Raw genomic sequence first — 26,941 nt, forward strand, 5'->3', positions numbered from 1 at the left:
GGATTTTGACTGCTCTAAAATGATTAAACAATTTTCACTTCAAAAACAAGTATTACTTTAAAAAATTTAAGGGGAACTCAATAGTTTAAGAATATTAGGAAGGAATTTAGTACTTTTATTAAATCAATAGTATGATCCTAGTGATAATTTAACAGTTCGAATCTTATATTTTATAAGGTGTCATAGATACTAGGTTTACAGAAAATGATCATAAAAATTTATATTTGACTAATAAGAAAGGCTGTTTTTGTGCCTTGATCCTTCCTACTCAAGCCACAAATGACATTTATATTTTTACTTCTTGTAATTTAGTGGAAATAAAAGACAGAAAAAAATGTCCAGTTTAAATGAATAATGAGCAAAAAGAGCTTAGTAATAAAAGACAAATCATTTTAAGGAAATTAATAGATGTATGTTTAATTCAATAAATATTCATTTTAGCATTGTTAAATTTATTCACAAAATTAATTAAAACCATTTCTAGATATAAGTTCTATCAAGAGAATTGAAAACTTCCTGGATAAAGAACAATCTATTTGTTCTAATTAATTTATTTAGTAAAGGAATTAATTTCCTTGAGGAAGGTTTTGAATGAGTAACAGGAACACTTAATAATGGAACTCCTGAAAATATTTCTCCATTTAACTCTCTCTCAACAGTAACCAAAAGCTTAGGCGTCTGGGGCGGCCACTAGCTGCCCTGGTGCATGCCTCCCATTACCTGGTTTTATTTAGCATGCTAAGTAGGAAAATGCAGAAAACTGAAATTTCTAAGTGATTTGGACTAACTTAAATGGAAAGCCAGAAAAATCAGACAAAAGGATGCAAACAGGTTAGCAATCAGAGTCTCAAGTTTGAGGAGGCATAACGCTAACTTGGATCTTACAGGGGAAAATTTCAAGAACGTACATTTTATTCAGGATCCTAGATCCTTGACTAAATTATTAACTATTAAGCTTTAAGTAAATTGTCTGTCTCAATTTCTTAAGTACCTTTCTTGGTATTTGGGGGAGAGCAGGGTCAGGAAGGAAAGGTGGTCTTCTACTTTCTCCTTTCCACTTTCTTACCCTAGAAAATCTAAATGTATTTGTTCGGCTATAAAACAAACTAATTTCCATTTTCCTAATATTCAAAAGGCTGGGAAGGAGACAGCCCCTTATGAGAACCTTACTTATTACTCTAAAGGGGTAGGTGATGTCATAGGATATCCTTAGTTCGAAAGATTGGATTTAACTCCCTAAAAGGGCCCTCATTCTCAGGTTTGGAATGAGACCAAGAACTGTGTGTGCTGCCTCCCAAGCATGCCAAGCCCTTAGGTCAAACATTTCCAAATGTTCTATTAATTCCTTCTGTGTATAACTCTATAGTTTTTCTCATCCCTTGACATTTAAAAATTACAAACTTTTCCTTAAGGCATTCAAGCTTGTAATCAAGCTTGGAATCAACATACGCGATCCTACAGCACTAACCCCTAGCTTTGGAACCTAATATTATGGACTTAATGGTTTCCCTAAATTATTTAAGGCAGGTGGATAATACATGCTCTTCCTTCTAACTCGGAGCCACCAGTAATATTTGAGCCTTTACTACGACACTGGTATTGTTTTATATTATAATTATTTACATACTTGTTCCCTGGATTGTAGACTCTCTTGAGAGAAGCCATGCTTAATTTGCTGTTCTACATCTAGCACAGAACCTCGCCATAGTAAGAGTCCAAGCACTTAATAAATGACTCATGTGATAGAGGTACGCATGTGGTCATACCCTGAATGCTTCCAGATTCTAAAACACAATAATTAAATCTCAATTACAGACCAGAAATGTTACTCATCTCTTTCTAAGTACTCATGTTCATTACACCCTGGGCAACTCCTAACAGGAGAGACTGCACCTCACCCCATGGCTTTCTCGTTTCATGTTTCCGCAAGACACTGATTTTTCCAGTTTGGGGAGGGAGAGAGGTGGTTGCAGGTTCTATCTAGTAACATTTTCCTATATATTCTTCCCACTATCAAGCCTTCTTTAGATAGAAGTTACCAAAATATGCTTTTTAAGAGCTAATCAGGACTGTATCAAGGTAGCCAGCAAATTTTGCTCATATTTGAGTTAGCCATACTACTTAATGTTAATTAAACCTGTCTATTAATAACTTTCCATCACCTGCAAGACAAAAGCCAGACTCTTTAGCATCATGTGCCTCTTCCTTCATTGTCCAGTTCCTCTCCTACCTCTCCCGATTCCCACTTTGTATCTAGCCACACAAAAATAATTGTGCCTTTACACATGTAGTTCCTTCTGCCTAGAGCGTACTCTCTCCTTTCTGCCTAGGGAAAGGCTACATGGCCTTCAAGATCTGTTAGTTCTCCCTTACTACCACCCTCCCCCCGCCCCGCCCCGACACCTGGCAGACAGGGGCTGCACCTGGGTCTCCTGCCACTGCACCTGGGCAGCTTCCTGTGGTTTTATCACACTCTCTTCTGTTTTTATCGCCCTCTTTCTCACTAGGCTAAGAGACACTGAAAGGCTATTTTATCTTGTTGGTTCTTTTTTAGAAAGTGTACTATAGTTTTTGACACATAGAGGCATACAGTACAATTGAATGAATGAATGAATGAATGAATGAATAATATGTCATCTACCTGATATTTCTCAGAACAGCCTCAGTACTAAAAGAAAATAAAATTATATTATAGAGGCTTATAGAAAGGGCTCTAGGCCTATACTTTTTTAAATGCCATAACTTACTTTTTTCCCAGTATTATTAGTTTTCGGTGTTGTTTATAATTAACCTGATATATAGCCTCATTTCGCTATTAATATACCATACTGATAAATTAATTAATCTTATTTTCTTATTTATCTCTGCCTATAGTCTCATCTGTAGGCAATGCTTTTAGAGAGTAGGAAAGGACAACCCCTGCCACTCAGTAACAACGGCCTACCCCTGCGAACGAGTTCAGCACATGACCTGGAAAAGAGTCACACCCACTCCTTTCTAGAGAGGAAGAACAAAGCACACCCAGTAATAAATAATGCAGGATAGATCTTCCTCTCAGGCAAAAGCACTTTTAGGAGTTGAATTTCTCATAGAAGACTAAGTAAAACTAAATAAATACCAACCACCCATTCTCTTCTTCCAAGAACAGATTGCAAATCATAGGAAGGAAGTTGAAATAATGGAAAAAGCTATTCATGAACTGGAAGAAGAAAATTTGATGCTCATTGATCAGCTATTCAACTGTAGACTTGTGGATCTCAAAATACCCAGGTGAAACTTATTAACATATCTAGAAAGTATTTTGGAAGTATTTGTAACTGTAAAAAGCTGTTTTTAAGGATGATTTAATTCTTTCATGCTCCAGCCAAATTGCAGTAGTTGAAAAGAAAGGAACCCACAAAATGGGCATGGTGAAGGTACATTATTAACACAATCGACCACGTGTACAGTGCAAATTTTGACTTGCTCTTTCCGGCAATACGCTGTGGTCATAATAGCCAACGCTTACTACAAATGCCGCAAGTGGTGACCTTCAGAAGCCTCCAGGGCAGCAGGGAATATGGGCATCAAAATAAATGCAGAACAGTGCAGCGGAAGGTGTATGAGGTACAGTTTGCACAGAAGAGGGAGTGATCAATTTTGTGGCAGCTTCCTGGAAGTGTTCTGGAAGGGTTTCTACTTACCTTGTAGAATATAGAATTGTTTACAGGAACTACTATAAAGGACACATGGACAAAACCAAGGGGGAGGGTGGAGGTGGGAGAAGAAGGGGGGTTCAGCTGGGGTGAGGTGGAGGGATGGGGAGAAAAGGCATAAAACTGTAATTGAATAACAATAAAAATTTTAAAATATATATATACAATTGTTTCCTTTGATACTTAATAGAAGAATCAAACTACTTTCTAGGCAGAGAAAATAGTGTGGCATTCAAAGTCACATCTATGCCTGCCCAAGAGAAACCATTTGTGTACCTGGCTTTGTACGGTAGGTTTTGTCTTACCTGACAAAGAAGTCTTTATACATCAATTTTGATGGAAAATCAGGGCCCTGAAAAAAGATGGAATTAAAACTCAAAGTGGCATTCATGATTTGGACAAGTAGTCAGAAAGAAGAAATAATCTAATTAGTAGCATGTTTAGGGAGAGAGGGGAAAGAAATCACACAAATGTAGGGTGTACGTGTGCAAGATGGGAGAGAAATGTCTGCATCTAGGAATGAAGGCAAAGAAGTTCAACACAGTGGAAGGGCCAGCAAAACATTTCCACCTGAGTAATTGCTTGTGTGGCGTGGACAAATACTATTTGAGTACAATTAAAGTATTGTGTACGAACTTCCTAATGTGTCCCAAGAAGAGGGGATGCAGATAAGTTGTAGGGGTTTTGTTTGGTGGGTTAAGAGAGAGGGGTCAGGACACAAGATGGGAGAAATGGGCAGATAGTGCACTTACTTCATAGGGAGCAGCAACTGGGCGGGGCAGGATAGAGAAAGAGGCCGTGGAGAGTTAAATACCATTGTAGGTGATGTGGGCAGTGGAGCTGAATGAACTGGTTGATTGGTGGGATCCTGTATCACCAGACTCCTAAGCTAATGCCCTTGAGGGCCCCTAGCAGGTGGAGCCTCACTGTCCCCCAGAAGGCAGTGCTCTCTCTTGCCTGCCCTCCTCTCTAGGATCAGGTCTCCAGCCCCACCCTCCTGCCTCGCCTCTAATCCTTGCTACCTGTCCTAACTGTCCCCTTCTGTGTAATCACGTCTAATCTCTGCCAGCTGTTGTCAGTGTTGTGGCTTATAACCACCGCTCCACCTGCTGTCCACTGCCCTCTTCTCCGGAGCAGCCAACCCTTAGAAAAGAGCTCCCTGTAGCCTGCCAGCCCCACTTCCTGCTTCGGTCAGCTCAGGCTGGGGCACCTGCTTTGGCGCTGACGAGAATGTGAAGTGCCAACTAAAACAAAGGGGAGTTCTTTCATTGGCCAAAGAAAATGTGGCAAGGACAGGAAAGGAGATGAGAAACTTTTAATGGGGATTTGCATTAAGTTGTTTGCTGTGTCATAGGCAGTTTTACCCTGTCCTCTGTCTTCCCCACAAAAATCTTCAGTAAAATCCACATTTTTCATCAGTGCTCTGTGGTTCGGTTTTTTTGAGAGAGAGACATGAGTGCTTACTCTTGCTTCAGAGTAATCAATATCTGTCCAAAGAAAAAGGAACAGCATGGGAGACGTTTGTAAGAACGGGGTTAGGTGCCCCAGTGCGTGCTGCCGTAGCACCCCGAACTCTCCCCTTTACCCAGCATTTCATCCCACTGGTGAGTCCTTATTTAATGTCTGCTTCCTTGCTAGGCTGTAAACTCCCTGAGGCAACTTTTTAGAACATTTTAGAAAAATCTCCAGAAAGAAACAGAAGAGTATGTAAACCCTCAATTATTGGTTACACATCTTATCCAGAGGAAAACTTTATATATATTCAGGAACTATTACAGTGCCCATTTTCAAGCCAAAGAAATGTAATATGTATTGTACATTTCATAGCAATTGCTCTGTCCGCCTCTTCTGTTGAGAATTCAGTCCGGTATAATACCAGTAGTGTGCTGAGAAATAGACATAACTGTCCTCGGCGGCTGTATAAAAAGTTCTTTTTCTTATTTGGATGAAGAATGGGGTTTTCTAGCTAATGGAGTGATTACTCCGTTTCCCATCCGGAGCTCCCCTGACATTTTCCCTTCACGACTCACACATAATGCCACAGCATTCGTTTGCTTCGTTAGATGAGGTGAATGAATGTCACCCAGAGGTGAGTGCCCAGGAACTCAGCTGTCACAGGGTTCAGGCTCAGTGGACTACTACCTACAAATCTTTCTAACGCTAACTTCAGACAATAACATTCTTTAAAGTATTTTCGATATTGTTAAATATCAACCACTGCTGCCCTGTGGCCACATGTAAGTGACGATAAACTAATGATTAAGAGAGAAACAGATTTATGAAGGTTGTGGCATTTAGTACGATCTTAATTATTCAAAATGGTAACATCAGAAGAGAATTCCATGGCCTGAGACATGTATACCTGCAGACCAGAGCTACAAATGAAACTCACCTTTACCAAGTTAAGTCTGAAGAAGGTTTTATGGGTATAAATATTTTATGTAATAGTTACATTATTTTCTGGAGCCTTCAGCATTTTGAATAACACTTTATTCATGTCCTTTAAATAAATGACAGGTGTAAACCAGGTGCTTTGGTGCTGAGCTGCTAAACAGGAGGGGTTGTTTGCATATCTTCAGGGGCCCCATCGCTGCGTGCAAGCCTCATGGAAATGCCATACAGAGCTTTCAAGGCATTCTACTTGCTGATTGAAAATTCAGTGGGACTCTGAAAAGGGCAGCAGAGGGCAGCATCAGCGGACAGAGCTCATCAGCCTTGGAGCTGAAGCACGCCTCTCAGGGAAACTCAGAACCTACATGTCATCTTGGATTCCTACTGTTCACTCTTTCTCTTTTTCTCTTTATTTTAAAACCATCCCATTGAGGCCACTAACATTGCTCACCTAGATTACTACAGCAGCGACCTAACCAGTGTCATGCTCACTCTCATTTCTGGGACTTTATGGTGTGTTATTCCCTTAGCATGGAATGCCCTTCCTTCACCCTAAGACCCATCATGGCACAAACCATCACCCTAAAATACTGTAAGCCTGCCTGCCACCCCACTGGGCCTTATATGCCTCGTTTACGTGTCTCTGGCACCCAGAAGAGGGATAGACACTAGTGAGCCAGGGGCATGGTGTTTGTTGACTGCCAGAATGCGTTTCTTATTTATTCTTTTAGGCGACTCTATCTTACCCAAGCAGCTGGACAGGAAGTGCCACCTGAAGAAATGCCTTTGGAGTTGCCAGAAATACACATAGGTATTATTTTATTGTAATGGTGATTTTCCAAACACTTACTGAGCATCTATTATGAACAGACACCTATATGCAAGGGCTGTTCAGGGAAGAGATAGACGCCATCCCCTCCATACTCCTCCTCTTCTTGTAGCACTTTCCCTGACCTGTCTCCTTTTTCCTGTCCTATTTTCACATCGAAGTCACCATGTTTCACAGGGCATCGCATAGACACTGCTGGAAAGGGAGACTGTACTTTTTACACTGGTGTGGTTTCCAATCTAGCCAACCGACCAAAGTACCAACACACACAAAGGTTCCCGTGACCACTGTAACTTATTCACCAACAGAAGGAAATACAACCTAGGTAGCGTTTCAGAAAATGGGATTCACTGTAACTTTAATACATAGATTCTACATTTCTTATTCTCAAATTCATCTCCTGTAGGAGATTCTCAAAGGTCTTTCAAATTACACATGTGACAAAGCACGTATTGTACTTTTATTTTTATCTGTCCAAAATATATACATAATTAATTTATTTTCATCATCCCAGAGGAGCCCAAATTGGAGCCCGGAGAAGGAGAAAGTAGAGACATGATGAGCTCATCGGTTCAGATCAGTGCCTTAGAGCTGAGTCAGGGGGATAGCGTCAGACCTGAGCAGCATCTGGACACAGATGAGGTTAGCTCATGTCCGGAGTTTGGAGCCTCGGATTTGAAATACTTACTCTATGAGGATGAGCAGGATTTCAAGGTAAGATTCGGGAGTAAACAATTTTGACTGCTAAGATAACGCTGTTTTGTTAATGGAGAAAACTAACCTAAAATACGGACTTTGAAAAAATTCTATTTGCAGTTATTAGTAAAATTTGTCCACCATTCACATCTGTCGTTGGATATTATTTTTATCCCTACCTTGCCCAATTTACTACCTATAGTCACTTATAGACCTCTATTCCTAGTATACCTTGTAAGTTATCTAATGCTACATAACAAGTTACACCCAGACTTAGTGGCTTATAACAATAATTGCTTATTTTCAGGGCTTCTGTAGGTTAGGGCGTTGGGAAGGGCCCCACTGCACACGCCTCACTCGGACTCTTAGGCAGTTGCAGTCACATGTTGACTGGAGCTGCAGTCACCTGAAGGCTTGGTGGGCACAGGAGGACCCATTTCCAAGGGGACTCACTCACATGGCTTGCAGGTTGATGCTGACCAGCTGCAGGCCTCAGTTCCTCTTCACAGGGGCCTCATCACAGGGCACTCGTCTTGTCCCTATGTTATGGTGTCTGGCTTCTCCAAGAGCAACCGATCCCAAAGGCTAATGTGAAAGATGCAATGTTCTGCATGACTTAGCAAATCATACACCATGCCTTCCCTCATAATCTACTGGTTTATGTGGTTATAAAGTTCCACCCAGGTGGAGGAAATGTAGCTGGTATATCTTGAAAGAAGGTTGGTATATATTGTCAGAAAACCATATGGCATAGGATACGTATTAGTGTGGCCATCTTTGGAAAGTACAAACTGCCATATATACCATTATAGAAAACCCGGAGTATTCAAGCATTTTGATTTTAAAAACTTTGGTACATTCTGCCTTCTCCCTCCAAGCGCCATTTCCCACAGATGAGGAAGCTGAGGGCCGTGAGCGAAGTTCACCCTTCGGGGCATGAGATTCTGTCTTTTCAGTTTGAGCCTCCATTTCATAGCCCCCTTCTTCATACAAGGTCTGGCAATGACCCCCTCAGCCATCCCTCCCTAATCTAAGCTCAGGTTGTGCCCACAGACTCTTAGGCGCTTCCCTTGGGGTTTCAAATGGCTCCGAGACTGCCCCCTGCCCTCGGCTTCTCAGCCTTGGGTCCACATGGCCGCACCTTTTGGATTGAGTTCTAAAGGCTCGTGCTGCCTAAGGAAGAAGCCCAGAAGAGGAGGGAGAGAAAAGAAAGAGGGTTCAGCATTTTCTCTGGGATGGCGGTCATTCCAGGATGTGATCACTGAATTCTCTCAGGAGCAGTGGGATTGCCTAGGCTCACCTCGGAGAGCGTGCATGTGATGTCGGAGAACTAAAGGAGCCAGCTCTCCCTGGAGGTTGTGTCGAGGTCCAGTGACAAGATTGCAAGTAATTTGAAACTTGAGCAAAGGAAGCACAAATTTTGAATACAAAATAGGAGTTTTAGCCTGAGAAGTTTGTAGCAAAATTGTTAAATTTTGACTTCCAGTCAAAATGGCAGCATAGATAAACACAGCTTGCCTCCTTGCACAACATCAAAATTACAACTAAATTATAGAACAACCATCACTCAGAATCATCAGAAATTGAGTTCAGTGGAAGTCTGACAACTACAGAATTAAGGAAACCACATCCATCCAGACTGGTAGGAGGAGCAGAAACACGGAACAGGCTGATCCCACATCCATGTGTGATGAATAAAAATTCAGGAGGGATATCTTGGGTGTAAGAGGTCCCAGCCCCACACCAGGCCCCCCAGCCAAGAGTTCCAGTGCAAGGAAGAAAAGTCCCCATAACTTCTGACTGCAAAAACCAGTAGGGAGTGAGTCAGTGGAAGAAACTTCTGGAGACCCATCAGTTCTTCTTAAACAACTTATATATGGACGTACTCAGACTCACTCCCTCTGAGCTCTAGCACCAGGGTAGCAGAAAGAAAGGCACCAGTGGCACACAGAGAAGAACTGAAGTGTCTGGCATCAAGGTGAGAGCTGGGGGACAGCTTCCTCTCAGACAGACAGGAAGGCAGAGGCCACTGTCCCTTTTCTTAATGCTCCCCACACAGAGCTACAGAGCTGGCAGGCAGTTGCCATATCTGAGACTCGATCAACCTGTATAACATTGTTTGTTCCACCCTGGAGATCCCTTGAGGCTCTGTCCCACCCAAATTACAGCTATTAACAGTGACTTTTCCATATGAGTGGCTGGTTTTGGCTCATGCTTCACAACCTCCTAAATCCTCTCAAACAAGCAACAGCCAGACTCAGTGAGCCCAGAGTCCTTGTACCTCTTACTAAGTGCCCCCAGCCACAACACTCACAGCAGCCAACTCAGATTCACAGCTTGGCTTTGCCTGTTAATCTCCAAGCCCAGAATAAGTAGCAGCCATCTCAGATGCTTTATAGCTCAGGCAGGGTGGCCCTGGGCAGGGTGACCTGCACCACCTGGGAAGCTCCAGAGCCTGCTCACCCAGTGGACAGCTACAGACCATGTCAGAGCACCAACATCCTGCCCCTGCACAGCTGATCTCCACAGAGGGCAGAGGTTGGTGGTCAATGGTCACAGCCAATCCTTGCAGCTGCTGGCCAGGGTAAATCCCTCCCATTGACTGCCAACAGCAATCAAGCCTCAACTATAAGAACAGGGTATACGCAGCCACCCACAAAAAGGGTGTACCTCAAGTACACAGCTTGGGTAATAGGGGAATCTGTGCCACTGGATGCTACAGGACAACTACTACATTAGGCCATGCTACTAAGACAGGGAGTCATAGCAACTATACCTAATACATAGAAACAAACACAGGGAGGCTGCCAAAATGAGGTGGCAAAGAAACATGAGCCAAATGAAAGAACAGATCAAAACTCCAGAAAAAAAGAACTAAACAAAATGGGGATGAGCAATCTATCAGATGCAGAGTTCAAAACGCTGTTTATAAGGATGCTCATGGAACTTAGTGAGGACCTCAGCATCATAAAAAAGATCCAGTCAGAAACGAAGGATACACTAATTGAAATAAATAACAATACATGGAAACAACAGCAGAAGGAATGAAGTCAAGGATCAAATAGATGACTTGGAACATAAGGAAGCAAAATAAAAACAAACAAACAAAAACAATCAGAACAACAAGGAGAAAAAATAATCCAAAGAAACAAGGATAGCATAAGCAGCCAGTGGGACAACTTCAGGCATTCCAACATTCACATCATAGGGGTGCCAGAAGGAGAAGAGAAAGAGCAAAGAATTGAAAATCTATTTGGAAAAAATAATGAAAAAAACTTCCCTACTTTGTTGAAGGAAATAGACATGCAAGTCCAGGAAGCACAGAGAGTCCCAAACAAGGAATGGATGCAAAGAGGCCCACTCCAAGGCCCATCATAATTAAAATGCCAAAGGTTAAATATGAAAAGAGAATCTTAAAAGCATCAAGAGAACAGAAGTTAGTTATCTACAGGGGAGTTCCCATAAGACTTCCAGCTGATTTCTCAAAAGAAACTTTGCAGTCTAGAAAGGATTGGCAAGAAATATTCAAAGTCATGAAAATCAGGTACCTATAGCCAAGATTGTTCTACCCAGCAAAGCTATCATTTAGAATCAAAGGGCAGATAAAGAACTTCCCAGACAAGAAAAACCTAAAGGAGTTCATTATCACCAAACTATTATTATATGATGATATGTTAAAGGGACTTATTTATGAAAAAGATCAAAACTATCAACAATAAAATGGCAATAAACAACATCTATCGACAATTGAATCTACAAAAAAAACTCAGCAAACAAGAAGAACAGAGACAGATTCATGGATTCAGAGAGCATTTTGATGGTTACCAGATGAGGGGGAGGTGGGGGAATGGGTGAAGAGGTGAGGGGATTAAGAAGTATAAATAAGTAGTTACGGATAGCCATGGGGATGTAAAGTACAGTATAGGAAATGGAGTAGCCAAAGAACTGATACACATGACCCATGGACATGAACAATGGTGTGGGGATTGCCTGAGGGAGTGGGGGTGCTGGGTGGAGGGGGGCACAGGGGGAAACATTGGGACAACTGTAAGAGCATGATCAATAAAACATAATTTTAAAGATTGTTTAAAAAATAAAACCTTTTGGTACATTCCAATTACTCTCACATCAACCCTTTGCTACCAATATGTTAAAGAGTTCTCCTAGTACCTAAATCTTATAGGAGAAAGAGTGATACAAGAAAGCAGAAGAAACTAGATAAATTCACAAAAAACTTTAACTAACTAAAACTCAGTCCTGCTACCATCAAGTGACACAGTTAAAGACTAAAGTTCTAGTCCCCACAGCATTCAAACACCCCCATGAGTATCTTGGAATCATGACACCTAGTATGTTAAAATGACCTCAGGCTAGTGGGCAATTGTCTACAAAGTTCCAAAATCGGATACTATTTGGTTGAATGAAAGACTTTCTTACCAACCATGTACATTTTTGATGTGGTGAAAATGGCACTGTGTATGTTATGGACTGACTTTACGTCTTTCTGCCTGCTCCCCCACCCCATTCATATGTTGAAGCCCTAACACCCCGTGTGACTATATCTGGAGATGGGTTCTGTAGGAGATAATTAAGGTTAGATGAGGTCATAAAGATGAGGCCCTAATCTGATAGGCCTGTGGCCTTATAGCATTAGGCTCTACCTTGTGAGGACACAGTGAGAAGGGGCGCATCTGCAAGCCAGAAAGAGAGCTCTCCCCAGAACCCAATAATGCTAGCACCCTGATCTTGAACTTTCCATCCTCCAAACTGTGAGAAATGAATTTTGGTTGTTTCAGCCACTTGGTCTGTGGTGTTGCGTTATGACCGTTTGAGCGGACTCACACAGTGCATTAGGTTCCGAAATACGCAGTAGATGTCTATCAGTTTGCTTTTCTCCTTTCACCTATGATAGTTCCATAATTATATATTTTAAAAACTAAATGCAGTTGTATGCATTCTTGAGTGATACAACATTGACTTCTTTCATTCTCTGACATTCAAAAATTCTAATAAATGTTTATGAGGACCCCATGACATTCCAGGTACTTGTTAGATGCTTGGGGACTTACGGGAGTGAACAGGAAGAAATGAAGTCTCAAAGATACCTATATGGCAGGCCCTGCCCTCAAATCACTTACATGCTAACAGGAGATATAAGAATATTATTAATTACTGTGCGAGAGGAATGTACCACCTGTATCTGTCTCTCTGACAAGTGTGTGAGCTTATCATTGTGCCCCAGCATTTGATACACAGCTTGGCCCATAGTCAGAACTCAGGAAAGGTTTGCTGAAGCGTTGAAGGAATTCAAAAGAAAACATTAAGACTTGGGAAGGCTCCCAAGAGGGAGGCACATCAAGGAGGGCCTGAGCTGTTTCAACCTAGTTTGAGGGTGGCTGTGAGATTTCATATAGACTTTTCATTCCATTTGTTGATATCAAACTACAGTTAGTTCGGCAGAATATTGTAAGTTTTATTTATATAGTAGCCAAAGGCCCTTGGAAAGGACAAAATTCCTAAGAATTTGCTCACTGTTAGAATATTAATAGTCAAAGTGATGTTTGCAGATATTTCCCTTTGTTCTTGAATAATACAGAAAACTCCGCTGTGGTCGTATCCTATCTATAGCCAACACTTTCTTTTACTCATTGAAGAGCACACAGCACCTGTAGCTCCCCACTCTAGCTGGTGCCCCTCCACCCGACCTCCTGAAAGGCAAGCCTGCCAGACGTGCTGCCTGCTCTTTGGGAGATCTTGCCTGCTATGTCCCACTGGGTATATAAGTTTATGGTTTTTTATTTTTAGTAGTTCTCATATGTCACATGTTATACAGCATTCAGGCAATCAGGAGGGAAATGAAATCTGTCAGATAAAGGAAACCTTATTCATAGGGTAACTTGCTGAATAACCTCTCCTATTCTCTTCTGTATCTCTTCACCACAGAGTTATGTAAACTTGGGCCCCCTGAAAGTGAAGCTTATGCGTGTGGACAGCAAGAAGATGCCAATTCATTTTCACGAGAAGGAAGGTCCAGTCAAACTCAATGACGATGTCAGGAGCCCTGAAAGCCACATCACACATAAAATGATGAAGTCTTTTCTCTAAGAAAGAAAGCTGCAAAGTGATAATGACAACTTTGCCTTATAAATTTTCTTTGGGATCTGAAACACATCAGTTGCCCATTTGATTTATACTTTGGTCCATTTTTAAATAAGTTGTTATTGCTAAAGGTCATAATTACATTTAAAATCAAAGTTCCAAGTATTCAGCTATCCATTTACTTGCATGGTATGAGTGACAAAAATGAAAGTACGATTTATATTACTACATTCAAGCAATCAGAAGTATGACCCAAGATGGGCTCTGAGGCTCCTTATCACTTAAAAATTCATAGATTCATCTACGATTCCAATATGAAATAGTTTGATTAGCACTTTTTCTAACAAACATTTAGAGGTTTGTATAGCACTGCCTACACATCTTTCCTCTGAGGATGCTAAATGGTAGCTGGCCATTCCACGGCTCAAGCCTACTCTACTTTAACCTTCTACTCTTTATAATGAATATAAGGCATTTTACAAACAGATAAATTTGAGGGTGGTAACTTATCGTATCAAAATATTCCACCAGTAGGGAGATCCCTCTTCCATCAGCTGTATAGAATCTAAACAGCTGATCGTAGGTAAGCCATTACCATTTCCCTCTTATGGGTACCACAAACCAAGGCAACGGTGACTGGGCCTGAATTTGACATCAACATTTCATTTAAAGGCAAGATCTACTTATAAAGCTTTCTACAAAAAACACCTTTAAATATAAGGCCACAGATGGATTCCAAGTTAAAACACCATGCCAACATTAACAAAAAAGAAGGTGGTGTGATTAACTATCAGACAAAGTAGGCTTTAAGGTAAGAATTGTTAAGAAAAATAAAGACAAAATGAGGAGAAACATTTCCTAATAATAAATAAATAAATCCATCAGGATGATGATAAAATAATCCTAAAATTATATGTACCTAATAATTTCAAAATACATAAATCAAAATTTACCAAACTAAAATGCACTCAGTTCAAGCCTTCTGTATATTTTATTACAATAAAAAAAGAAAAAAGACAGACAAATTCACAATCAGACTTGAAGATCATGCCACACCTCTCTCAATAACTGATAGATCAATAAGATTTAAAAATCATTATGGATATAAAAAGTTGAACAACTGTGGACTACACATTTTTTTTTCAAGTGCACACAAAACATTTACAAAAATAGACCACATCCTGGGCCATAATGCAAACCACAACAAATATTTTTTAAAAAATTGAAATGCATAGAATGCAGTTCTCTGACCAGAGTATAAAAAATTTTTTGAAAGTAAGCAAGATACTTCTAAAAAAACCCATGGGTCCAGAGGTGCCCTCCTGTGTAACCTGCACTACCTACAACTGTAACTTATGTCTGCCACAATGTCATCTGGGCATTGTAAAACAAAACAAAACAAAAGAAAACGAAACAGAAAAACACGGGTGAAAGAATGACAAGCCAAAACTTGTGCGGTCCTGAGCAGCCCAGGGAGCTCAGTTGGTTAGAACATTGTCCTGACATGTCAATGTTGCAGGTTGGATTCCTGGCCAGGGCACATACAAGGATCAAGCAATGAATGCACAAATAAGTGGGACAACAAATCAACATTTCTCTCTCCCTGTCTCTCTCTTGCTCTCTCCATTTCTCTCTCTAAAAAAAAAAAAAAATCAATAAACTTGTGGGATCCAGCTAAAGTGGTGTTTAAAGAAAAAAGTAACTAAGCTCATGTATTAAAAGGAAGAAAGGTTGAAAACTCAATCTAAAACTCTATTTCAAAAATCTAGAAAAACAACAAAAGTAAACCTAAAGGAAGTAGAATAAAGGAAATAATGAAGAAAATCAGTTAAACAGAAAGCTGACCTATGAAAGAGAAAATCAACAAAGCCAGAAGGTGGTTTCTTGAAGGGGTAATTAAAATTGTTAACCCCTATAAGACTAACCAAAACAGGGAAAACATCACTACAATTTTTATAGAGACTATTAAAAAGGTAATAAGAAATTATTGGGAAAAAAGCTTTCCCAATAAATTTGGCAACTTAAATGAAATGGAAACATTTCTTGAATAAAATTTCTGAAAAACAGAAAAAGTTCTAAATAGTCCTAGATTTGTTTTAAAAATCAGATATGTATTTAAAATTTTCCCATAATGAAAATTACAAACCCAGATGGCTTGATTCACTGGTGAATTTTTCCAAGCATTTAAAAAAGATATAATTTGGCCCTGGCTGGTGTAGCTCAGTGGATTGAGCTTGGACTGGGAACCAAAGGGTCTCTGGTTCGATTCACGGTCAGGGCACATGCCTGGGTTGCAGGCCAGGTTCCCAGGATGGGGTGAGCCAGAGGCAACCACACTTCTCTCCTTGTCTTCCCCTCCCCTCTCTCTGAAAAATGAATTTAAAAAATCTTAAAAAAAAAAAAGATAACATTTGGAGACTTCTGGTCAAGATGGAAGTATAGGTAAACATGCTTCAAAGCCTCACACAACTATAGAAAAAATTACAACTAGACACAAAACAAATATTATCCAGAACCGTCAGAAAAATCAAGCTATATGGAAGTCCAGCAACCAAGGATTTAAAGAAGCCACATTCATCCAGACAGGTAGGAGGTGTGGAGACGTGGAGAGAGGTAGAGGCGAGGAGAGGTGAGGATCCAAGGGAGTGGCATGTAGCAGCAGCAGACTGGGCAGCCCCACATTCACATGTGGTGGATAAAAATCAAGAGGGATACCTGGGGAAAGAGGGAGCCAAGCTCTAAACCAGACCATCCAGCAGCCCAGGGTTCCAGCACCAAGAAGATAAATCCACATAATTTCTGGTTGTAAAAACCAGTGGGGGTTGGGGCAGTGGAAGAAACTTCTGTATTATCAGAAGATTCCTATTAAAGGGCCCACAAAAACTTAGGACTTACGCAGACCCACCAACTCTGGGATTCAGCAACAGGGCAACAGCTGGAAGGGCACCAGTGGCATATGAGGAGAAAGTGAAGTTACTGGAAACAGGGCATCTGCCAGGAGACAGCAGTGATGAAGTGATGAAAAGCAAGGACCTACAACCTAGATTACTCTATCCAGCAAAGCTATCATTTAGAATGGAAGGGCAGATAAAGTGCTTCCCAGATAAGGTCAAGTAAAGGAATTCATCATCACCCAGCCCTTAATATATGAAATGTTAAAGGGACTTATTTAAGAAAAATGAGATCAAAACTATGAACATTAAAATGGCAACAAATTCACAACTATTAACAACTGAATCTAAAAAAACAAACCAAGCAAACAACCAGAACAGGAACAGAATCATAGATATGGAGATCATTTGGAGGGTTATCAGCTGGGAGGGGGAAGGAGGAGTATAGGAGAAAAGGTGCAGGGATTAAGAAGCATAAATTGGTAGGTACACAGAAATAGTATAGGAAATATGAAGCCAAAAAACTCATATGCACAACACATGGACATGAACTAAGGACAGTATTGCTGGAGGGAATGAGGGTACTGGGTGGAGGGGGGCACAGGGGGAGAAATCTGGACAACTGTAATATCATAATCAATAAAATATAGTTTAAAAATTAAAAAAGATATCATACCAAACATACCTAAAATCTTTAAACAGAGAAAAAAGAAACACTTCCAAATTGGTCTATGAATTCAATAAAATTCTAATACAAAAACCTAGTAAGTCATTACAAGAAAAAACTACAGGCCAAGCTTGACCAAGATGGTGGCTTAAATGCATTATTTGCATCCTTCCACAACCACATCAAAATTACAGCTAAACTACAGAACAGTCATTATTCAGAAGTGAATGAAATCTAGCTGAACAGAAGCCTTACAACTGAGGATGTAAAGTGGAAGCCACATCAAGATTGGTAGGGGTCCTCCCTGAAAAGTGAGGGGTCCCAGCCACTCAACCAGGCGCTCCAACCCCCCAGACAGGGTTCTAGTCCCAGGAGGAGAAGTCCCCATAACTTCTTGCTGTGACAACCAATAGAGACTGTGGCTGAGTGAGATGGAAGTTTCTAGAGTCCAGGCACTCTTTTTAAAGGGTCTGCATGGACTTAATCAGACCCACTTGCTCAGAGCTATAGTACCATGGCAGCAGCTCAAAAGGCACCAGGGACATATGGGGAGGAACTGAATAGTCAGACATCTCTCAAACAATCAGCATCTGGCTTCGGTATACCCCATAGCTCTTCCTAACTGGCTCCAAGCCCAGCACCAGTGGCAGGTGCCTTGATTTGCAGCATGGCCTCTCTTGGGCAACTCCAAGCCCAGTGCAAATAGCAGTTATCTATGGGTCATTTCGTGGCTCATGCCAGGTGGCCCCAAGCAGAACACACACAGCACCTGGCCTTGGCCTGCACCTCCTGGGAGACCCCAGTGCCAGCACACCTAGTGGACACCTTCAGATCACACCAAAGCACCACCCAACCATCTCCACAACCAATACACTCAAAAGGTGGGCTCAAAAGGCACTGGAGCCCCTGCTCCATGTGGCGGGCCCCTGTGCAGCTGATCCTCTACAGTGGTCACACCCAGTCCTTGCAGCTGATTGGCCTGGGAGTAATTCCCTCCCCTTGATGTGCCAATAGTAATCAAGCTCAACTACAACAGGAAAGTATACACAGCCCCCTGGGGAGGGTACACTGGAGTGCCCAGGTTGGGTGAATGAGGAGTCTGTGCCACTGGAACCCACAGGACACCTACTACATAAGGCCACTCTACCAAGCCTGGGAGATGTAGCAATTTTACCTAATAGATAGAAACAAACACAGGGAGGCTGCCAAAATGAGGAGACAAGCAAGTCCCAAATGAAAGAACAGAGCAAAACTCCAGAAAAAGAACTAAATAAAAAGGAGACATGTAATCGACTGGATGCGAATTCAAAACACTGGTTATGAGGATGCTCAATGAACTTAAGGGAAGAGTAGATGAACTTAGAACTTTAACAGAGAGCTAGGAAACACAAAATTGGAACTATAAAACAAAAATGAAATGAAAAAACATGAACAGATAGAATACATTACAGGGAATCAACAGTGGAGCAGATAAAGTTAAGGATCAGATCAGAGATTTGGAAGAAGAGGAAGCAGAAAACACCCAATCAGAACAGAAAAAAAAAAAAAAGAATCCAAAAACATAAGGATAGTGTAAGGATCCTCTGGGACAACTTTAAGAGTGCTAACATTTACATCATGGAGGTGTCAAAAGGAGAAGAGAATTGAAAACCTAAGTGAAAAATATTGACAGGAAACGTGCCTAACCTGATGAAGGAAATAGACATACAAATCCAGGTGCAGAGAGTTCCAAACAAGATGAACCCAAAGAGGCACACACCAAGACACATCATAATTAAAATTTCAAAGGTTGTGTGGAGGGATCAAGAAAAAAAGAAAAAGGACTCATGGACATGGACAACAGTGTGGTGATAGAGTGGGGGAAGGAGGGGGACTAGATGTGGAAGAGGGCATGGGGGGATAAATGGTAATGGAAATATACCACAAAAAAAGAATAAAAGGAACTGAGGAACTAAAAAAATAAAATTTCAAAGGTTGAAGACAAGCAGAGAATCTTAAAAACAGCAAGAGAAAAGCAGTTAGTTACCTACCTACAAGGGTGTTCCCATAAGACTGTCAGCTGATTTCTCAACAGAAACTTTGCAGGCCAGAAGGGATTGGCAAGAAATAATCAAAGTAGTGAAAAGTAGTTAAAAGCAAAGTAGTGAACTACAACGAGGGTTATCCTATCCAGAAAAGCTATCTTTTGGAATCAGAGGACATATAAAGAGCTCCCCAAACAAGAAAAAGCTAACCAGTATTATATGACATGTTAAAGGGTCTTTATTAAGAAGGAAAAAAAAAAGATGAAGAATACGAACAATGAAATAGTGATAAATATATGTCTATTAACTGAATCTTAAAAACAAAATAAATGAACAAGCAGAACCAAAACAGACTCATAGGTACAGAGAACATATGGATGGTTGCCAGATGGGAAAAGGGTTGGTAGGATGAAAGGGCTGGGAAAATGGTGAAGGGATTGAGAAGGACAAATTTGTAGCTACAGATTTATCATTGGGATGTAAAGTACAGCATAGGAAATATTGTCAATAATGTTGTAATAACTGTATTTGGTGTCAGATGGGTATGAGACTTATCAGGATGATCACTTAGTAAGTTATATAATGTCCAATCACTGGGTTGTATACCTGAAACTAATATACTATTGTATAATGTCAACTGTAATTGAGGAATAAAAAATTATATAGTTAAAAAAATTAAATTCAAAGCTGAAAAAATTACATACCAGGATCTCTCGTAAATATAGACATGAAATCCTTCACATAATATTAGCTTATTAAATCCAGCAAATATACAAGGTCTGTACAGAAATGTCCAGTCATTGTTAATATAATGAGAACAGTTTGTATGACACTGATGTGACATGGCAGCCAAAGACAGTGGACTGGAATGACAATTTCACCATACTAGTCAGTGGGGGAGGTAGACACCACTGAGTGAGCATGTGTACTGTCTGGCTATCACATTCAAAATGACTGAGCCAGTAGAGCAACAAATCTGCATCAAATTTTGTGCTAAGCTTGAACATTCCTCCAAGGAAACTATTCAAATGATTCAGAAGGCCATGGCTACGGGTAATTGGTAATTGACAGCTTCATCATGACAACTGCCTACTCAAGCATCATGTCTCATATTTATTGGTATCAAATCACATAGGTGACTCAGCCCCACTACAGCCCAGATTTGGTGCCCTGTGACTCCTGGATTTCCCCAAAACTAAAATCACCTTTGAAAGAGAAGAGATTTTAGACCATCAATGGGATTCAGGAAAATATGAGATGGGACAGCTGATGGTGACTGGGAGAACTGTGTGAGGTCCTAAGGTGCCTATTCTGAAGGGGACTGAGGCATCATTGTCCTATGAACAATGTTTCTTGTATTTTGTATCTTTTTCAATAAATGCCTCCATTTTTCATATTACATGGCTCAATACCTCCTGGGCAGAAATTAATATATAATTTCATGAATAAAGAATGCAAGATTGGTGTAATTTTCAAAATCAAAGTGGAAAACATTAACAAGATCAGTGGATTGTATCAATTTAATATCCTGGTTGTGATATTTTTTTACAATTAAAAAATGATATTATTGAGGGAAAGTGGTTAAATAATACATACAATCTATTACTTTGTACAACTACATGTGAATCTATAATTATAACCAAATTTTAAAAAATCAAGGGTATAATGAACAGAGCATAGGAGGTAACTCATGTGATCATCTCAAATAGATGCAGCATGTGATAAATTCAATAATGTGATATTTATAATAGTAAGTATGACAAAGCTCTTAGCAAATGAGGAATATTTGTTAAATCCTATAGCTAACATTGAACTTAATAGTGAAATATTAAACATTTTCCCATTGAGGTTAGGAACAATGGATTATTGTTAGGAATATTACATTAGGAACGTAGGACACATACGTTCACTATCACACTTCTATTCAACAATGTTGAATAGACCTGGAAGTGTTCTAGTCAGTTCAATAAAAGCAAGAAAGAGAAATGAAAAGAGTAGAGATTAGAAAGGAATAAGCAAACTGTCTTACTTATAGAAGCCAAGGTTCTATTCGTACATAACTCAAAGTAACCTACAAACCACTAGAATTTATAAGTGGAGGAGTTCCGGCCAAGATGGAAGCATAGGTAGAAACCCTTCACTTCCTCGCACAACCAAAAGGAGGAGAACAACCAATCTAAAATCAATAAACAACCAGAAGTGCCAGAAAATCAAACTGCATGGAACTCCAACAACCAAGGAATTAAAGAAACAGTCAACCAGACCAACCAGACCGGTAAGATGGGCAGACGGAGAGAATCCGTGGCAAGGCAGCAGACTGTGCAGGTGGGGCTGATTAAACAGGAAACTGAGACTCAGAGCTGACTGTGGACTACGGTGGGGGTTGCTGTAGTGGGAGAAACTCCCAGTCTCACATGAGAGTTCGTGGGAAAGTGGAGCTAGAGCCGAGCAGGCCAACTGCCTTGTTCTCTCCCTGGCCCCTCCCCCACAGGCAGTGCTGCAGCACAACAAGGAGAGTTGTCCTGGGCAGGTGAATGCCTAAGGCCTTGCCTCCTTACTACTTAACAGGTGCTCAGAGACAAAGAAATAGGGCCCAAATGAAAGAACAGAGCAAAACTCCAGAAAGAGAGCTAAGCGATGAGGAGATAGCCAACTTATCTGATGGTGAGTTTAAAGTCCTGGTAATCAAAATGCTCACAGAACTGATTGAGCTCAGTCAAAAAATGAACGAACAAATGAAAGATACCCAAAGTGAAATAAGGCAAAATATTCAGAGAAGCAACAGTGACAGGAGGGAAACCAGGACTCAAATCAATGGTTTGGAACAAAAGGAAAAAATAAACATCCAACTGGAACAGAATGAAGAAACAAGAATTCAAAAAAATGAAGAGAAGCTTAGGAACCTCTGGGACAACTTGAAATGTTCCAATATCCGAATTATAAGGGTGCCAGAAGGAAAAGAACAACAGCAAGAAATTGAAAACTTATTTGAACAAATAATGAAGGAGAATGTCCCCACTCTGGCAAAGGAAATAGACTTCCAGGAAGTCCAGGAAGCCCAGAAAGTCCCAAAGAAGTTGGACCCAAAGAGGAACACACCAAGGCACATCATCATTAAGTTACCTAAGATTAAAGATAAAGAGAGAATCTCAAAAGCAGCAAGAGGAAATGAGACAGTTACCTACAAAGGAGTTCCCATAAGACTATCAGCTGATTTCTCAAAAGAAACCTTGCAGGCAAGAAGTACTTAAAGTCATGAAAGGCAGGGACCTACATCTAAGATTACTCTTTCCAGCAAAGCTTTCATTTAGAATGGAAGGGCAGATAAAGTGCTTCCCAGATAAGGTCAAGTTAAAGGAGTTCATCATCACCAGGCCATTATTATATGAAATGTTAAAGGGACTTGTCTAAGAAATTGAAGAAGATCAAAAGCTATGTGCAGTAAAATGACAATAAACTTACAACTATCAACAAATGAACCTAAAAAAAAAAAAAAGAAAAACAACGAAAACAAAAACTAAGCAAACAACTAGAACAGGAACAGAATCAGAGAAATGGATATCATATGGATAGTTTTCAGTGGGGAGGGTAAGGAAGGAATGGGGGGAAAAGGTACAGGGAAGAAGCAGCATAATTGGTTGGCATAAAATAGACGAGGAGAGATAAAAATGGTATAGGAAACAGAGGACTCAAAAAACTTAAATGTACAACCCATGGACATGAACTAAGTGGGGTGGGGGAAAACTGGAAGGTTGGAGGATACAAGGCATAGCGGGGATAAAGGGGAAAAAATTGGGAAAACTGTAATAGCATAATCAATAAAATATACTTTAAAGAAAAGAAAAGAAAAGAAAGAAAGAAACAAGGGACATCTTGGGCTCCCACGGCTCAGCCCAAGTACTGCTAACTCCAGGAAAAAAAATAAAAATAAAAAGAAAGAAAGAATTTATAAGTGAATTTAATAAAGTCGTAGGGTACAAGGTCAACAAAGATTCCTTATCTTTCGTTATGATAGCAGCAAACAATTGGGGGAAATAACAATAATATTTATAATATCATCAAAAACAAGGAATGTATCAAATGAAATACGAGCAGGTCTTTTATGCTGACAACATCAAAATGTTGTTGAGAGAATTAAAGAAGACAAATACTAAAACAGATACACTAACATCATGCATTAGAAGATTCAAACACTCAAGATGCCAGACCTTTCCAAATTGATCTATACACTCAGTGCAATCCCAACCAAATTTCCAGCAGTTTTTTTGTAAAAATTAACAAGCTATTTCAAACACTATTATGAAAATTTATATCCCAAGCAAAAAAACCCCTATCATAACCAAGACAATCTTGAAGAAAAATAACATTGGAGGACTTCACACTAACAAATTTTAAGACTAAATGAAAGAAACATTTCAGTAATTAAGACAATGTGGTATTGGCCTGAGGATAAAGAAAAAGTCCAATGCAACAAAATAGAGTCCAGAAACAAACCCATACATATTTGTCATTGATTTCTGAAATAGATGCACCTACAATTCACTTGGGGGGGTGATCTTTTTAATATTTAAAAAATGTGATGTTGAAGTGATAGTATATCTGCATGGGGAAAAAAATGAACATTGATGCCTACATCATACCACACATAATCAATTCAAAGTAAATCGGAGACCTAAATATGCAAGGTAAAACAATAAGCCTTATAGTATCAAATATAAGAGAATATCTTTATGTCCCCCTTTGAACACCCAATAGACCCTCAAAGCCTATGCTTGAAGTTAAGAACTCATCTGGTAGGTGGGCAGATGTGAGTTTGGTGGTGCGCTACACAGCTCCCCAAGCCCGCTGCTCCCTACATCACTCACCGCCCTGAGGAAAAAATGCCATAAAATCACTAACCCTAAAAAGACTGACAGATTGGATTTTATTAAGTTAAGATCTTTTTTCATTTAAAGACACCATTAAGGGAGTCAAAAGGCAAGCCGTGTACTGGGAAACTATTTTTCCTTTCCATGTATCTGACAGGAAAATGTCATATAAAGAACTTTTACAAGTAAGTGGGAAAAAAGAAAAATGACTAATATAAAAAGGAGACCAACATTATTGCTCATCAGGGAAAAGTAAATCAAAACCATGCAATAGCAGTCTACACCCAATATAATGGCTAAAATTAAAAAGTTGAAAATAGTAAGTATTGACAAGGATACAGACCAACTTGAACTCTCATATTGGTGGGAGCATAAATTGGCACACACATTTTGGAATAGAATATATATGCAATATTAAAGCTAAATATATGTGTATATATATATATATATATATAAAAATATCAGAAATTCCACTTAATATAGAATAGAAATGAGTGCTTCTGTTTATCAGAAGACATGGCTAAGAATGTTCCTAACAACTTTACTGATAATAGCCAAAAACTTGAAACTACCCAATGACTATATAAATAAATTATGCTATATTCACATGATGGAATACTATACAGCAATAGAAAGGAATAAACTATTATTAAATGAACCTATATAAATCAATCTTATGGATGTAACAGTGAGTGAAAAAAGACATAAAAGAGCATATGACTCCAAGTACATGCACTCAATAACAGGACAAGCATACTAACTGATGATAGAAATCAGAATAATTGGTACTTTTGTGGTGGAGAATGACTAAGATAGTATATAAAGGAGTTTTCTGGTAATCTTTGAACAAAATATCTCTGCCACCAATCTCATGCCAACAGAAATCCCCAATCCAGGGTCCAGTTAAAGGAGAAACTTTATTTAGGTTTGTAAACTGGGGGAACATAGCCTGTGAAAGTGTACTCTGAGGAGGCAAAGGGTAGGTAGCCCTTTATAGAGACAGTTCACACCCTGGTTCCTGATTGGCCCATTTTATGCAAATGAGGAATCCAAATCTGCAGTCTGATTGGTCCAAATAGCACTGCCCAAATCGGTTGGCTTTTTGAGTGAGTTCTGGAGTCACTGCGATTGGTAGTATAGATGTAATGAGGATGGACAGGTTAGGTCTCAGTCCTATTAGTTGAAAGGTAACACCAGGAGCTCCCTTATAAGGGTTGACTCAGACAGCAGGAACACAGTGCAGGAGGCTGATGTCTCAGTCTGTAGCTTTCCCCTGAAATGCAGCGTGGTGAAGGCTCTGGTGACAATGGCTGCTATATTCTAATTGTAAATTTGTGCCTATGAGGAGGTTTGGGCCCATGAGGAGCCCTTCTTAGCAGATATAATCCTTCTCAAGGATTATATGGCATGAATGTCAGTTAACATGGATGAGTTCATTTTGTAAACATTTATTAAGCAGGACACTTGAGATTTGTGTATTTGATTGATATAGTTCATACTTCAAAAACATTTTTCCAAAAAATGGTCCCCCAAACACCACATCCTAATCTATTTCATGAAGTGAAAAGGTCGTGTTTACGTCTTGTAGTGTGAACAGAAGAAAAAGTGTTTCCCGACAGCAAGGCGGAATTCCTTGCTGGGCCAGTTTTTCAAAGGTCAGCAGAAACAGAAATGTCCTTGGAAAACCTAACAACACTATGGAGTGGTCTTGCCAATTTTCATTTTAAGAAGAAAATGTAAACTTTTTATAAATATGATTTATCTTTACTTTTAAAAGATAGGGGAGAAACTTACTGATTTTTCACTGGGACAAATCACAGAGCTTCCAGTAACCGACAAATAAAGGCTGGGACAGGCCACTGGTTTCAGTAGGTCAGCAGAAACTGACATTGTTTTTCTCTCACTCTTGGAAAGTTCAGACCATGAGATTATTAAAACAAGCCAGGCATAACATGGTAAGATTCCAGCATTAATTTGTTAGTTGTGGCAGTTTCTCCTTCACAATATGAACTTGAATCAGAAGAAAATATCAAATGACTGAACGTCTTGTTTGCTGCCAAGAAGATGTCAGAGTTGAAAAGCATCCTTTGAAAAAGGAAAGGGAAGAAAGTTCTTTCCCTCTATTAATACAATTTCTTGTGTTTAGAATTTGCAGAGTAGCAGTATCAGTAAAACAAGTATGCAGGATTTTTTTTAACAACCCAGATTCTAAAGAGCACAGAGTGGTCACTTTGTTAGACAAGTACATTACAAAGTCTCAATAAAAGGCTGTGCCTCTGTGAACTTCCTATCAGTGTCACTGATTCCATGAAGTGTTCACCAATGCGTCCTTCCAGCCAAGCACTGTGTGTAAGGCATTACAGAGGCAAAAAAGAAAAAAAAAAAAGATTGCTCCTTCCCTCTAGATGCTCACAGTCCAGTAAGAGAGCCGGATGGGTCAGGGAGGCTTCTCAGGGCGGCGAAACCTGCTTTCCATCAATACCAACTGCAGAGAAGGAAGGAAAATGGGAGAAGGCAGGATGAGATATTCCAAATGGGGTTGGTGGTCACGTGTAATTCGCAATATTTTTAGGACCTTTAGTAATAGGCTTGGAAAAGAAATTTAAGACGAGTTTAGGGGGATTTCATGTAGGTTTCAGTTCTCAGAGTAACCAAGCGCCTGAGTTTTAGATGGTGTTATTTAAGATTTGGGGGGTAGGAATTGGGTGTGGGCAGCTTTATCCTCAGGCTGGGAAATTGCTTCTTTTGGCCCAGGAATTAGATGGGTCTGAGGAAATTTAG

At 39.9% G+C, this 26,941-nt stretch overlaps 1 protein-coding gene across 4 annotated transcripts in view; it reads left to right on the forward strand.

Annotated features, from left to right (window-relative positions):
• The window catches only part of CCDC83 (coiled-coil domain containing 83), a 54,121-nt gene extending 39,952 nt beyond the window's left edge, over nucleotides 1–14,169 (forward strand). For all 4 annotated transcript variants that reach the window (XM_045182054.2, XM_045182053.2, XM_045182052.2 and 1 more), the window contains 4 exons: nucleotides 3,149–3,270; nucleotides 6,818–6,897; nucleotides 7,430–7,629; nucleotides 13,555–14,169. In XM_045182054.2, coding sequence (XP_045037989.1) covers nucleotides 3,149–3,270; nucleotides 6,818–6,897; nucleotides 7,430–7,629; nucleotides 13,555–13,716 — 564 coding nt within the window. In that variant the 3' untranslated portion in view covers nucleotides 13,717–14,169. The remainder of the gene's footprint in view (nucleotides 1–3,148; nucleotides 3,271–6,817; nucleotides 6,898–7,429; nucleotides 7,630–13,554) is intronic.
• Nucleotides 14,170–26,941: the final 12,772 nt, after the last annotated feature.

Source organism: Desmodus rotundus, chromosome 5 (assembly GCF_022682495.2).
Source record: "Desmodus rotundus isolate HL8 chromosome 5, HLdesRot8A.1, whole genome shotgun sequence".
NCBI lineage: Eukaryota > Metazoa > Chordata > Mammalia > Chiroptera > Phyllostomidae > Desmodus > Desmodus rotundus.